Below are 15,612 nucleotides of genomic sequence, written 5' to 3'. Positions count from 1 at the left end.
CATTTTCTTTAAAAAAATTTTTTTTAATGTTTATTCATTTTTGAGAGAGAGAGAGAGAGAGACAGACAGAGCAGGGGAGGGGCAAAGAGAGGAGACACAGAATCTGAAGCAGGATCCAGGCTCTGAGCTGTCAGCACAGAGCCCGACATGGGGCTCAAACTCACGAACCATGAGATTATGACCTGAGATGAAGTCGGACGCTCAACTGACGGAGCCACCCAGGCACCCCAGTATGGGACATTTTCATCTCCCAAAAAGATAGATCTGCCTGTTTGCAGCCAATCTCTTCACACTCCCTGTTCATCTCTCATACCTCTGAGCAAATATCACTATGGCATTGTTTTTTCTAGAATTTCATATAAATGAGGTCATACATTTTTGACCTTTTATTTTTGCCTTCTTTCACATAGCATTAGTGATCCATTCATTCTGTTGCATCTATCAGTAATCTCTTCCTTTTTTTAAAAAAAAGTTTATTTATGTATTTATTTTGAGAGAGAGAGAGAAGGAGAGAGAGGGTGAGAGAGAATCCCAACTAGACTCTGCACTGTCAGTGCAGAGCCTGACACAGGGCTCGAATTCACGAACCACAAGATCATGACCAAAATCAAGAGTCAAATACTCAACTGACTGAGCCACTCAGGCACCCCCCCTCTTTGATTTAAATTGTGTGGATTTGTCACAGTTTGTTTATTCATTCAACAGTGGTTGTATATTTGTTTTTTTTCTGGGTTTTTTGCTAGTATGAATAAAAATATTATGGATAAATGTGTACAAGTCTTTGTGTGAACATGAGTTTTCATTTCTCTTGGCCCAACATTTTTTTTTAATTTATTTTTTTAATTTACACCCAAATTAGTTAGCATATAGTGCAACAATGATTTCAAGAGTAGATTCCCTAATGCCCCCTACCCATTTAGCCCATCCCTTCTCCCCACAACCCTTCCAGTAACCCTCTGTTTGTTCTCAATATTTAAGAGTCTCTTATGTTTTGCCCCCCTCCCTGTTTTTATATTATTTTTGCTTCCCTTCCCTTATGTTCATCTATTTTGTGTCTTAAAGCCCTCATATGAGTGAAGTCATATGATATTTGTCTTCTCTGACTAATTTCACTTAGCATAATACCCTCTAGTTCCATCCATGTTGTTGCAAATGGCAAGATTTCATTCATTTTGATTGCTGAATAATACTCCATTGTATATATATACCACATCTTCTTTATCCATTCATCCATCGATGGACATTTGGGCTCTTTCCATACCTTGGCTATTGTTGATAGTGCTGCTATAAACATGGGGGTGCATGTGTCCCTTCGAAACAGCATACCTGTACCCCTTGGATAAATACCTAGTAGTGAAATTGATGGGTCATAGGGTAGTTCTATTTTTAAGTTTTTGAGGAACCTTCGTACTGTTTTCCAGAGTGGCTGCACCAGCTTGCATTCCCACCAGCAGTGCAAGAGATCCTCTTTCTCTGCATCCTCGCCAATATCTGTTGTTGCCTGAGTTGTTAATGTTAGCCATTCTGACAGGTGTAAGGTGGTATCTCATTGTGGTTTTGATTTGTATTTCCCTGATGATGAATGACATTGAGAATTTTTTCATGTGTTGGTTGGCCATCTGGATGTCTTCTTTGGAGAAGCATCTACTCATGTCTTTTGACTCTTGGGCCAACTTTTAAGAGTGAAATTTCTGGGTAATGCTAACTGTATGATAAGTGTATGTATAACTTTATAAGAAACTGCCAAACTGTGTTCCAAAGAAGTTGTACCACTTACATTCCAGGAGAGAGAGTTCCAGCTGTTCATATCCTCATCAACACATGGAATTTTCAGTCTTTTTAATCCTAGCCATTCTAATGGTATCCTATTGTATTTATTTACATTCACATAATAAATAATGATGTTCTACATCTTTTCATGTACTTGGTTGCCATCCACATATCAAAATAGTTATGAAGCTAAAAATAGAAACTCAATTTTTCAGTTCTCCATATTTTAATTTTATATTCTGTGCATCAATAACCTATTTACTTTAAATTTGGCTTTCACATTTCCTGACACATGGTTTCTCTTTTATAGGTTTGCAAGTATCCTGAACTACAGTCCTATGTGCATCTTACTATGTTGGCTTTTAATAACACTTTCTTTAATTGGCCCACTTTCTCCTTCATTGGTATTCCTGGTCTGGAGGCTGCACATATATGGATCTCTATCCCCTTCTGTGTCCTGTACTTCATAGCCCTTGTGGGTAATGCTGTTCTTCTTATCCTAGTTAGAGCAGAGAAGAACCTTCATGAACCTCAGTTCTATTTTTTGGCTATGCTAGCCCTTACTGATCTAGGCCTTTCATTGTCAACAATGCCTAGTGTCTTGGCTATCTTCTGGTTTGATGTCCGCGACATTGGCCTTAATGCCTGCCTAACCCAGATGTTCTTCATCCACACCCTCTCCTCAGTAGAATCAGGTGTCCTGGTGGCCATGGCTTTTGACCGTTTGGTAGCTATCTGTGCGCCATTAAACTATACCAAGATCCTTACCCACTACATGGTTGCATGCCTTAGTGGAGCTGCCCTCATACGAGGTGCCACTCTCCTGGCTCCTCTGCCTTTTTTCCTTAGGACTTTTCCTTTCTGTGGGGCCAATATCCTCTCACACTCCTATTGCTACTACCCAGATATGCTGAACTTAGCCTGTGGGGACATTACCTTCAGCAGTGCCTATGGATTGGTTTTTGTTCTCTGCACGTTTGCAGTGGATGTTGTCTTCATCTTAGCTTCATACATGAAGATCTTGGACACTATTATGAAGCTGGAGACTCAAGACAGAAACTGGAGGTCACTGCACACCTGTGCCTGTCACCTATGCACGGTGCTTGTGTTCTACCTGCCCCTAATCAGCTTGGCAGTGCTGCATCGTTATACCGAGGACACTTCCCCAATTCTGTATACCACCATGAGTAATGCCTACCTCCTCATGACACCACTGCTCAACCCTCTCGTCTATAGTCTCAAATCCCGGCAGATCCAGGCTGCCCTGCGCAAGCGATTTTGGGTGCAACGTGTCATTGCTGGGGAATGATATTTTCTCTATATTAGAAGAGATAACCAATTTAAAAACTGCTATTCAGGATCTACTGTGTGCCAAGTAGTATGTTAGGCACCATGAATTCAAAACAATAAAATACTTAGGTTTTCTCAAGAAATAATTAATCTAACTAATGAGGGAAGGAGAGGCAGAACGCTTAGATAAAAGATCATAACTGTGATCATGAATGATGACTTTGGTAGTGGTAAGGAGAAATGACAACAGGAAGCCAAGCTCAATGTGTTTGGTGTGTGAGTTGGAGGAAAATCACATCGCTCCAGGTGCTAAACTGAGGAGTCCAACTCTGGATTGTAAAAGATCAATGAGGGATTAATTCTATAGAGAAAACAAAATGTCTCCTAATTCTTGACTGGCAATGTTGTTTAAGCTGAAGCACGAAAATTCAAAATTGATGATAAATTTATGACGGTATGTTTATTATTTCTGACTACTTCTTGTGGTTGGAGACTAGCTAATGTCTGAACCTTCTGACTTTTAACAAAAAGTAAAGAAGCTTTCTGAAAAGAATAATATATAAGGATCTGAGAAATAGTTATTCTTACTCATTTTGCTACTTCATTCAGAATTCATGCCTTATTTGGATATTGTTTTGTTTCACATTTCATACTGAGGGTAGATAGGGTTATATTCTGCCTGTTAAAGCAAGGCTACATCTTTTTTTTTTTTTTTTTCTCCTAACTTTCCAAGAGGAAAAACAAATTCGTTTATTCTCTTCTAGGGTCAGCTCTTGAAGTTAGAGTAAGCAAAGGAAGAATTGTCCTGCTAGGATCAGCATAGGAAGCAAGTAAAGAGAGAGACTTAATTGTCCATGGGAATGAACAAATATGCAGTTATCATTAGCAAGAATTTCAAACAACTTTAAGAGAGCTTTGAATGAATTTCTTTTTTTTTTTTTAATTTTTTTTTCCTACGTTTATTTATTTTTAGGACAGAGAGAGACAGAGCATGAACGGGGGAGGGGCAGAGAGAGAGGGAGACACAGAATCAGAAACAGGCTCCAGGCTCTGAGCCATCAGCCCAGGGCCTGACGCGGGGCTCGAACTCACGGACCGCGAGATCGTGACCTGGCTGAAGTCGGACGCTTAACCGACTGCGCCACCCAGGCGCCCCTCTTTGAATGAATTTCTAAAGGATAGCTCAAGCAATCAACTGGAAAATATTTTAATGTCTGACATATTCGGTAGACACCAGAATCATATAAAAGACATAGATTTAATATTCGTATAGCTTACATTCTACCCATGGAAATCAGGAAATAGCAGCAAAACCATGTTACATAATGTAATTAGTAAGGCTGAGACTTGCTTTGAATTGTTAATATGAATTCAGAGGAAAGTAAGCTAGTGAGGACTGGGGTTGCCAAGAACTTCGGCCTGCAAGACAGAGAAGATCAAGAGAAGTATTATGGAAGCTGGAAATCTATCTCAATTCCAAAAGCATTCAGTAAGCTCTATCTGTTAGGTATTAACAAGATAAAGGGAGTTATTTTTTTTTAAGTATGGTCTTTACCTTTATGGAGAGATTATTTGAGAAGTATAATTAAGACGCTGAAAAAATTAAATAAAATTCTAATTCTTAAACTGTTTCTTCATCTTTTAAGGCCTGATTTAATCATTTTCTTTATTGTGAGTCTGGCCAAAAGCCTCCTAACTCTGACTTCCCTGAGCATGAGTAGAGGGAACTGGGGATCATTTTTCAGCAACTGTTTCATTGTCTTAAAACACTGCACAATTTTCCTTTGAGGAAATCCTTACTTGTCTGTAGAGTTTGAATGAGACCAATAAAATTCTACCATATCCCTCCTCTGATCTTTCAGCTATAGATATTAAAAACTGAGGAAAGAAAATCTCCTTCATGTTTTATGCTACAGTTAGCGTGAAAGAGTCTCCTTTCTGGAAGGAGATCACATCACATGTGGTCATCATGTTCCATAGCTTTGTGGAAGCCATACCTGTCTACATTAGGAGAGCATGAGTATGGAGGAGAAAAGAAGCAGATATAAGAGGATGCCCCAGAGAGGAAAAGTGACATGACAGTGTTGAGTCCTTAAGCTTGAGTCCCTGAGATCCTTCCTTTGAATCTGTGACCTTTCCTGATAATTTTGTTTTACGTTTCTTCACTTATAAATTAAATGATGAGGTAACTTAATGGCATATTATGTCTGTTATGAAGTGGATTGGATACTTTATTTGATTCTGTCTTAAAGTATGCCAATGTATTCCTGTCTTGTCTCACTTACTAAGTGGTACTTCCCTAAATGATGGCATTTTTGTCTGATTCATCTGTCCCATACAGTGTGGTATATAGTGAACCCCAGAATGGTTGTGTGAAGATGTAAAATAAGGAGTCACAAAGGACAAAAGGTGAAAATAAAAGAATTAAATATTATTATTGAATCAATAAATTAATGAACCATGAATTCATGTCCACATAACTTGATTAAAAAAGGATGAAGTAATAGGGCACCTGGGTGGCTCAGTTGGTTAAGTGTCTGAATTGATTTTGGCTCAGGTCATGATCTCAAGGTTCATGAGATAGAGTCTCACATTGGGCTCTGTGCTGACAGCATGGAGCCTGCTTGGGATTCTCTCTTTCCCTCTCTCTTGGCCCCTCCCCCTGCTCTCTCTCTCTCTCTCTCTCTCTCTCTCTCAAAGTAAATAAATAAACATGAAAAAATTTTACATGGATGAAGTAATAATGTCTAGCTCTGCTGTATTATAGTTAATTTAGAGACATCACTAGTATATATAAAGAATTTGATGCCTGTCTCTGATCTGCAATGATAATATTGGGCATATAAATATGATATACACAAATATGAAATATATAAACCTGGTCTGAATCATTTTACATATTTGCAAACAAACATATTTATAAAATATATATAAAAAGAGAACTCTAAATATGTCTTTGAACAAACTGTATTATCCTCTGGTCACCTTTGATATCACCATCTGAATGACAGAAGCCTTTATTCATTTGTATTTATCTTTAAATCCTGGCTTGGCCTTTGTCCTCTACCATATTTTGGTTTATAATAAAATGATTCATATTCACTGAACATTTGCAACATACTTTTCATTGTTACAGACATATTACATAACTTATCACATTTCTTCTTACAGTGTCCTTACAGAGTAGATACCATTATTAACTCATTTTCACTGATAGAGACACTGAAGCACAGAAATCAGGGTCATTATGTTCCCTGGATACATAACAGATAAGTTTCAGAGTCCTGATTTTAGCTTAAGCAGTATATATTTATATCTTCAACTAAATATGAAATCTAAATTAATACAACCTGAGAAAATCAAGGATACATTACATAAATGGCAGATTTTAGGTACACTGCTTTGTTATATTTTCATTTTAATCTCTCACTGAATTTTCATGTTATATGAGGCTTAGATTGAGATGGTTTCAGCAAAGGAATCATAAAACATAAACATACTTAAATAAAAATTATGAAAATGAAAATAAGCCTTCTTTTCTCTCATTTGGAATATTCCCCTCTATAATATCTCAAACTCCCAAAAGATAGTATATGTCTGTATAACAATGTAAATATTTTATTTTAAATAATATTTCAGCCATATAGCTATACATGTGGGAGTCTCAGATAGAAGTATCTGTAGGACTCTTTAGATTGAAATGGGCTCATAGGCGAGTGCTGTAAACACCAGGAATGAGAAATATAAGTGAAGGTGAAAGGGGTTTTGGGCATCTTTCTTGATCAAATATTTAAAACCAGAAAGGAATACTATATTTCTAGAAAAATTACAATAAAACCATACAGAGATGTACTAAAGGAAGTACCTCAGCACACAGGAAAATAATGTCTGTTGATTCTTCTTTTTTCAATATCCCTGGTAACTTTCAGTCAGTCCCTCAAAGGGATCCTACTCTGTTCCATCAACCTAGTTAAGTGCAAACAGTCTACATTTTGGACTTCTAATTTGTTTTCTTTTCACACTAGAAACAAAAGAGTTGAGGACAGGTGTGAGGAAAAGGATAATGTTGGACATAGTGATGTGGGGTAAAGGGGAGTTGTATCTGCCTGTCCTGTGGATCAGAACTAAGCCAATAAGTGGGTCCTAGACAATGAGGACCATGACAATGTGGTAGACATGTGTGTTGAGTTCCTTAAGTCATCCTTCCCCAGAAGCAATGCTAAGAACTGTCTTCAAGATCAAAGCATAAGACAGAAACAATAAAGACAGAGTCAACACCAAAGGTGCAGAGAACCAATGCCAACCCATGGGTGATGTTCACATGAATGGACACACAAGCTAGCTTCATCACTTCAGGGTGGAAGCAGAATGAGTGGGATAGGATGATGTTCTTACAGAAGGGAAGTCATTTGAGCTGGATGAGTAAGAAGGCCATCAGTGCCACTCCTCAAGCCATAGCAGCCAATCCCACCTGAGTAATGCGGGAATGGGTCAGGACCACAGTGTAGCACAGCGGGTTGCGTATGGCAACAAAGCAATCAAAAGCCATGGCTTACAGGAGGGCTGACTCCACAGAAGAGAAGTGTGGATGAAGAACGTCGGAGCTAGGCAGCCATGGAACTCAATCCTGTGATTAAGGAGAAACATATTCGGTACAGTAGGCAGTGTAGATGCTGACATGCCTGTGTCGGTGGCTGCCAACATGGATAAGAATACATACTGAGGCTCATGAAGGCTGGGATTCTTGTGTATTATGGTAACTATGCGGTTCTCCAGGATGGCAATTATATACGTGATGCTCAGTTGGATGGAGACTCAGATATGAGTCTTCCTGAAATAAAGAAGAAGGGTGGCTGGTAGTAGGTGCCATTGAACATAAGCATGATGCTAAACCTAAAAAAGAGAACACGTGTAGGAAAATCAAGTGGTAAATTAATTCAAGTTCATTCAGTGGTTGAAGAGAGAGTCTAGAAGCAGAAACAAACTAAATATCTGTTGCATGCCGAGCAAACTGAATAGGGTAGAATGTAGTTTAATTCAAAAAGCCTGTATGAGTAATTTTTAGGTGATTTGTAACTGCTATCCTGTGGGCAATTTTGTGGATGCAATGGTAGCCTTCAAAAACACTACCAGATAAACTAAGGAAGTTTTGAACAGAAACATTCACAGAACAAAGTAATATTCACAAATCACATGATTAACTTAGTTAATTTAAAACACACAGTGAGAAGCAGGAGGACAGAGATGGGGTTGTTTTAATACACATAGAATTGCATCCAAGTAGGAAGGAAGGCCCACAGTATCTGAATGCTAGATTATGAAATATTTCTCTGTTCTGTCTCTCTGCTGATCATGTTAGAAAGATCACCAGAGTTGAGGTTTGAGCAAAGGGAATCCTACAGATGAAAGGTACCTGGGGTCAACTCACACTTTATCAGGCACACAGCATCATGCATGCATGGCCACAGCTGTAGCTCATCAATAAGACTGGGGAATATCTATGAATTTTACCTGCATTTCTTATGCTGAGAGCATGTGGGACCAGGACAAAACCACAACGGATGTCATTAATAGTTGACTGATTTAGGTATCACACAGCCGCCATTCTAGACATGGCATTATCATGCCTTATGACTTTTTTTCTATTCTTCTTATCTATAAATAAAATTTTTGTTTATCATAGATTCCATATGTTTTATCTTTAACATGTTGTTTAATAGCTCCTGTAACTTACCTACTATCCATATTTACCATAATTGGTGAATGATGCCTATATCTTAGTCATATGATATCTTCTAAGCTACTTATAAATTTACTTCCTATCTATGTTTAATGTATCTCATGAGTTTAATCAATACTCCATTTATCATCTTGTTTTTTGGACTCAAGTTAAATATTCTTAAGTAATACAAAAAATATACATTACTACTTCTGGGGATACAAAATTTACTAAGATATGATTTCCGCCTACATATAGGCTACTGTTTGGTGGTGTGATATACAGATACGAACAAATAAGCAAATACATATGTAACACAGTAAGAGTGATATAAAATATATCTATAAATAAAACAAGAACTTAATACATGAATTATAATTATAATGAATTGATTGTGTGGGACAGACCACAATCAACACAGGACACGCTAGGCTAAAATAAACCACACAGGGGCGCGTGGGTGACTCAGTCGCTTGAGCATCCGACTTCGGCTCAGTTTATGATCTCATGGTTCATGAGTTCCAGCCCTGCATTGGGCTCTGTGCTGACAGCTCAGAGCCCAGAGCCTGCTTTAGATCTTGTGTCTCCCTCTCTCTCTGCCCCTCCCCCACTCTCACTTTGTCTCACTCTGTCTCTCAAAAATAAATAAATGTAAAAAAAAAAAAAATGTTAAATAAACCACACAAACTTGGCACCCAGGACACCAAGCTACCTTAACACATTTCTGTTGTAAGCACAGCCATGAGAATGCTTTCATAGCATTTTGGGGAAAAGTGTGTCTGTATAAAACCAACAGTTGCTGTGCAACGAGTTGCTGGGCAGGATTATCTGACATAAGTCTATTGCCTTAATGGCTATGGCCACTGGCTATTTATAGCTCCCAAACAAGCATTTATCTCCAGTACCTTAGAAGCAAAACAGAGTTCCCTGTCACTTTAGAGGCATAGGAAGTAGAAGTCACTTATTTAAGAATCAATTGCTAGCAGCTAAGAATCATTTTCAAACCATGTGTCCTACATCAATATATATTACATCAAACTTCCTGCTTAAAAAATAGAAGTAGAATGTTAAATAAAGGAAACAATAATAGAAGATTAATGTAATTAATAAAAGGAGTTAAAAAAGAGGAAATTTATTTTTTTTCAATATATGAAATTTGTTGTCAAATTGGTTTCCATACAACACCCAGTGCTCATCCCAAAAGGTGCCCTCCTCAATACCCATCACCCACCCTCCCCACCCTCCCACCCCCCATCAACCCTCAGTTTGTTCTCAGTTTTTAAGAGTCTCTTATGCTTTGGCTCTCTCCCACTCTAACCTCTTTTTTTTTTTTTTTCCTTCCCCTCCCCCATGGGTTTCTGTTAAGTTTCTCAGGATCCACGTAAGAGTGAAAACATATGGTATCTGTCTTTCACTGTATGACTTACTTCACTTAGCATCACACTCTCCAGTTCCATCCACGTTGCTACAAAGGGCCATATTTCATTCTTTCTCATTGCCACGTAGTACTCCATTGTGTATATAAACCACAATTTCTTTATCCACTCATCAGTTGATGGACATTTAGGCTCTTTCCATAATTTGGCTATTGTTGAGAGTGCTGCTATAAACATTGGGGTACAAGTGCCCCTATGCATCAGTACTAAAAAAGAGGAAACTGAAGAATGGCAATTATTGTGACCCAGACTCTTGTACAAGTGCAATGAGAGACAGAACAACAGAAAACTGTGAGACACAGTTGCCAAATATTATTGAACCCTTAATATGTACCACATATTGTTCCATGATTTGCAGTTGATAACAGATGCTATGCAACTTATGATCCCTGTTCTAAAGTTCCTGATGTAGTACAATATATTTGGTGGAAAGCACATCAGTTCAAAACTATGAACAAGGAAAGACATTGTATAATGAACTCTCACAATGAATAGAACTTCACTATTTTTTTCTCAAACATTATTTTATTTGGTTATAATTTCACCCCAGCAAGGAGGAAGCCAGCCTTACTATATCCAAACCAAAATTGGGGCACCTGGGTGGCTCAGTTGGTTAAGTGTCTGACTTTAGCTCTGGTCATGACCTGTGGTTCATGAGTTTGACCCCCGCATCAGGCTCTGTGCTGACAGCTCAGAGCCTGGAGCCTGCTTCAGATTCTGTGTCTCCCTCTCTCTCTGCCCCTCCCCCTCTCTCTCTCTCTCTCTCTCTCTCTCTCTCTCCCTCTCAAAAATAAATAAACATTAAAAAAATTAAAAAACACAATAAAAATAAACAAAACAAAGAAAACAAAGAGAAACAAAAACCAAAAGCACACTAAACCTTAAATTAGGCTTGGAAGGGTAAATAATTCCTAAGGTCACATGACTTTCAGTCAGCCCTTAGAAAAGCCTAATTTTTGTGTCCTATTGTGCTCTTTCAACAACACTCCTCTGTTAAATTATATAAAACAAATATGCAAATAGCAGGCATACATTGAAAGAGAAGTAAATGAGGACTTGAAAAACCATAGAAGGATTCAAGGAGAGAATGAAATGTAACTTGTCATTGGCTGATGAAGAACTTTAATTGGAAGAGGCAAAATCAGAAAAAATTGCAGGCTGATTGACTTCAAGAGCAAAGGTGTGGAAATCAGAATAAGGCTTATAAGGGAAGAGCACCGAGAATATCCTCCTGAATAGAATGAAGAGTTGTAAAAAGAGGGAAAGTTAAATAAGATAGAATAGGTAGAATGGAGTCTTGTTGGAAACCATAAGGTCGGGGTAAAGAGGATGCGGTATGCATAATGAGGCTTCTACCAAGTATCAGAACCCAAAACACATTAGTATGTAAGGCTGTGTGGTCTCAGGACAAACCCCTCGGCAATTCTTATAATCATTAAAAGGTCAAGTGGTAAAAACCTAAATAAGAATATTTGATTCACTAGGGAGAAATGGAGGCAAGGGTGTTTTGGGGGGGAAAAAAACAACCAAACAGGATTTAGTTAACTAGATGTGTAGCAAGAAGTCCCCCACTCTCATTTTATGCTAAGATTTTGAGTCTGAGTTCTTGGCTTAGAGATTGACAGGAAAAGGTATTTCAGTTCATTTATAGCTATATTTTGGAATAGATGATGTCTGTAATGGGAAGGATGGCCAAAAGGTGTAGAGCTAATGAGGTTTAGTTGATGTCCATACTCAGGAACTTGGAGGAGGAAACAATCAAGAAAGCACAGGATACACAAGAGTAGATTAAGAAGAAAAGAGAGTGGAAGAGTGGACTGTCCTGGAAATAAAATAATGAGAAGGTTTCAACAAATAGATAGTCAAAGGAAGTAAATAAATGTTCTGTAACGGAAACACGAGAACTGAAAAATCCCCTATGTTGTTCTTGGTGATTAGAGAGGTTATTGTTAAAAGTGGTTCTAGAAGAACAGAACACCAGAGGTGTGTGGGTGGCTTAGGTGGTCAAACATCTCACTTCGGCTCAGGTCATGATCTCACAGTATGTGAGTTCGAGCCCCACATCTGGCTCACTGCTGTCAGCACAGAGCCCACTTCAGATTCTCTGGCCCTCTCTCTCTGGCCCTCCCCCTCTCCCCCTGTCTGTCTCAAAATCAATCAATCAATCAATCAATCAATCAATCACCAGAAAGCAAGACTGACAGGGAGCATCTAGGAGTGAATGGGTAATGAGAAACTGGTTGTGGAAAAATATAAACTATATGTTTATATTTATAAAATCTATAAAAATATAAGTTACACAAACATAGCATAAGATTTTTCACAAAATAACAGAGATGAGAAAGACGATTTAAAATGGGGTTTAAGACCTTACGCTCTGGAGTCAGAGAGACTCAAATCAGAATCCTGCTACCACCTCCCCTCCAATTTACTAGATTTGTGATCTTGGACCAATTGCTTAACCTTTCTGCTCCTCAATATTCTGTTCTGTAGAATGGATTAACTACAATCTATCACACTGCCTTTGATGGAGAAACTTCAAAATAAAAGGACAACAGAGTGTGCACTGGTGGAAGAAGGGAACTCTAAGAAAGGAGTGAGGTGGATAGGTCTTAAGAAAATCAGGTGGGGGGTGGGGGATTTGGAAAGAGAGCACCTACCTTTCAAAGATCAAAGTCTGCACATTCGTTCATCTGTAGAACGGCATTATTTTTTAAATGTTTATTTATTTATTTATTTATTTATTTATTTGGGGGAGGGGTGGACAGAGAGAGAGAGAGAGAGAGAGAGAGAGTGAAAGACGGAGAGAGACAGAATCCCCAGCAGGCTCCGCACTGTCAGCATAGAGCCCGAGGTAGGGGTGGATCCTGTTGAACCCTGAGATCCTGACCTGGGCCTAAATCAAGAGTTGGTCACTGGACTGACTGAAGCACCCCGGTGCCCTTGTAGAATTGCATTATTAAAGTTACACACTGTTTTTCATCACTCTGCATGATACATATACAAAGAACTTTCAGAAACTGCCAGGTGGATCATATGCTCACTGTGAGAGAGTCTGGCAAGGAAGGAGCTGCTCAGGTACGGAATCTCCTTTTTTTGCAAGTCAGTTGAGAGCTGTGGAACAATAGTCTCTCTTAATTACTCCTGGGTTGAGGTGGGAGGATGCTTTGCTGGTTGTTAAAAGACTCCACAGATCAGGTGTGAGGAGCAATAAGAAAAAATTATCTAGTAACACTCATCCCATATGTTCTCTTCAAATATTCCAACAAAATAAAGTAGGTTAGTTTCTGTTCTAGTTTTGCAAAAGAGGATAAATCATACTATTGTAAACTATGTATGACATTGACCATTTAGATCATTTAGTAAAATGATTTAACTCAGGAAGGACTTAACTATCAGAAAAAATTGTTTGAGAAAGAGTAAATGGATAATGAGTATATGGAAAGGAATGAAAAGTAAAGGCTAACACTGATAAACAAAAGAGAGAATTAGCAATCTTAATGGTTTGGTTGCCTTAAATTCAGCCACTATTAGAGTGTTTTCATTTCCAGTGTTAACCAACCTGTACCCATCTTGAGCTGTAGTAACTTGCTGCTTTCAGATCTCCGTACATAAAGTCTAGTCAGAAAAGTCCTTGGTCACATTTGGGACCAAGGCACCTAGGAAAAAGACAGTAGCATCTGTTGGACCATGCATAATACTTGGGGCATTTTTCCCTCTTTCAGGTGGAATAGCTAAAAGGCAGTAAAAGGTCTTCTGTCTCTTCCACTTCCTTTGAGGATTGACCAGGCCTGTGATGTCCTAGATCACAGAATCCCTAAGGGAATAAGGTCAGGAAGTAAGTAGTGAAAAAACAAAACAAAAAAGCTCAGCAAAATGTCCTTTCATTGTCCTTGTACAGAGTCATTTTTAGCAAAACCACTTTTGTGAATAAATAATGGAAGTAGCTAGATCCATAGTGAGATTTTTGTGAAAGGTGAGATAAAATGGGCCAACTTATGTCAGGGGGTTTGAAAATTGAGGCAGGAGGCCATTGAGGAGGTAGGTGAACCTTATGCACGTTCTCACCCACTGGAACCTCGAAGTTTTGAACTGGGCCAAACCAAAATATTCCAGTGCCACAGTAATAGACTTTTGCTTTCTGATAGCCTTAGCACCCAATTGTTTAGCAGAGATTAGTTTTCTCCTTCCAACAACAACAAAAATTCTTTAACAATGTATAAGGGCATTGCCTTTTGTCTTTAAAAACGAAACCCTGGACTTTGGTTCCCTGAATTGGAATTCTGAGACCCCCCCAAATAAATGCTTTCATTTTATTTCAGTTCTGTTTGTTTTCTCTGTTGAAAATTTAGTGTCATGTCTGAGCGTGTGTGTGTGTGTGCATGCGTGTGTGTGTGTATGTGTGTGTGTGTGTGTGTGTGAATTATTAGAAGAATATAAGGACAAGGGATTGGAATTTATTATTTTTAGTTAAAGAATTGTTTTTTAACTTTCAAAATGTCAATCTGAATCATACTCATCATGATTGCCTTAAATTCAACCACTATAAGAGTGTTTTTATTTCCAGTGTTAACCAACCTGTACCCATCTTGAGCTGTAGTAACTTACTGTTTTCAGGTCTCCATACATAAAGTCTTTGTTCACATTTGGGGCCAAGGCACCTAGGAAAGACAGAAAAACGCTGTCACCTATTTGAGAGAACACAAGTACACAGATGTTAGCCCAGCCAGACCAATTCTGAGACGAAATTTAAAGCATATTGTTATAGTTTTGGATAAATGAAAAGACTGCAAGATTATTGAAAGAACACTTCCCCACAAAAACAAATAAATAATATGTCAATTCAGTTGTTGATGAGTCCCTTCCTCATAGATGCTGGAATGAAAAGGGATTATAAAGACCATCCTGATACATTATTTTATAGATGGGAGACACTGAGCAGGGGTGTGAATTATCCAGGTTCATCCAACATGTTTATACAGAAATTAAAAATGTAATTTCAGGGCACCTGGGTGCCTCAGTCAGTTAGGCATCCAACTTCAGCTCAGGTCATGATCTCACAGTCCGTGAGTTTGAGCCCCAAGACGGGCTCTGTGCTGACAGTTTGGAGCCTGGAGCCTGCAGCCTGCTTCAGATTCTGTGTCTGTCTCTCTTTCTGCCCCTCCTCTGCTTGTGCCCTCTCTCTCTTCCTCTCTCCCTATCAAAAATAAATAAAACATCAAAAAAATTAAAAAATGTAATTCCAAGTTTTTTTGACTGTATTTAAGCTTAAGGGTCACTGAATGTGAAAACTAAAAGGTTCTGCAGTCAGAATGCCTGGAGACAAAGCTCCACTGGACTTGGCCACTCACCTTTGGTGTCCTTTAACAAATGGCTGAAGCTCACTGTGCCTTTATT

General features: G+C 38.5%; 2 protein-coding genes and 1 pseudogene across 4 annotated transcripts in view; 2 read left to right on the top strand and 1 right to left on the bottom strand.

The window, feature by feature from the left end:
• The window catches only part of LOC121039189 (olfactory receptor 52Z1-like), a 52,450-nt gene that overhangs the window by 10,665 nt on the left and 26,173 nt on the right, over positions 1-15,612 (top strand). The gene's annotated exons all lie outside the window — the stretch shown is intronic.
• Positions 2,033-3,967, top strand: LOC121039190 (olfactory receptor 51I1-like). Its single transcript, XM_040489116.1, has one exon. It carries the CDS (start codon positions 2,123-2,125, stop codon positions 3,077-3,079), a length of 957 nt encoding a protein of 318 aa, XP_040345050.1. The 5' UTR covers positions 2,033-2,122; the 3' UTR covers positions 3,080-3,967.
• On the bottom strand, positions 7,027-13,787 carry LOC121039146 (olfactory receptor 51I1-like; annotated as a pseudogene).

The sequence above is a fragment of the Herpailurus yagouaroundi genome, unplaced genomic scaffold (assembly GCF_014898765.1).
Source record: "Herpailurus yagouaroundi ecotype Mexico unplaced genomic scaffold, PumYag 180, whole genome shotgun sequence".
Taxonomy (NCBI): Eukaryota; Metazoa; Chordata; class Mammalia; order Carnivora; family Felidae; genus Herpailurus; species Herpailurus yagouaroundi.
Note: the sequence above shows the minus strand (reverse complement) of the source record. Positions and strands in the feature narration are given on the sequence as shown.

Excerpts from the sequence above, each read along its gene's own strand:
- LOC121039190 (XM_040489116.1), top strand. The coding sequence starts at position 2,123 with ATGTTGGCTTTTAATAACACTTTCTTTAATTGGCCCACTTTCTCCTTC.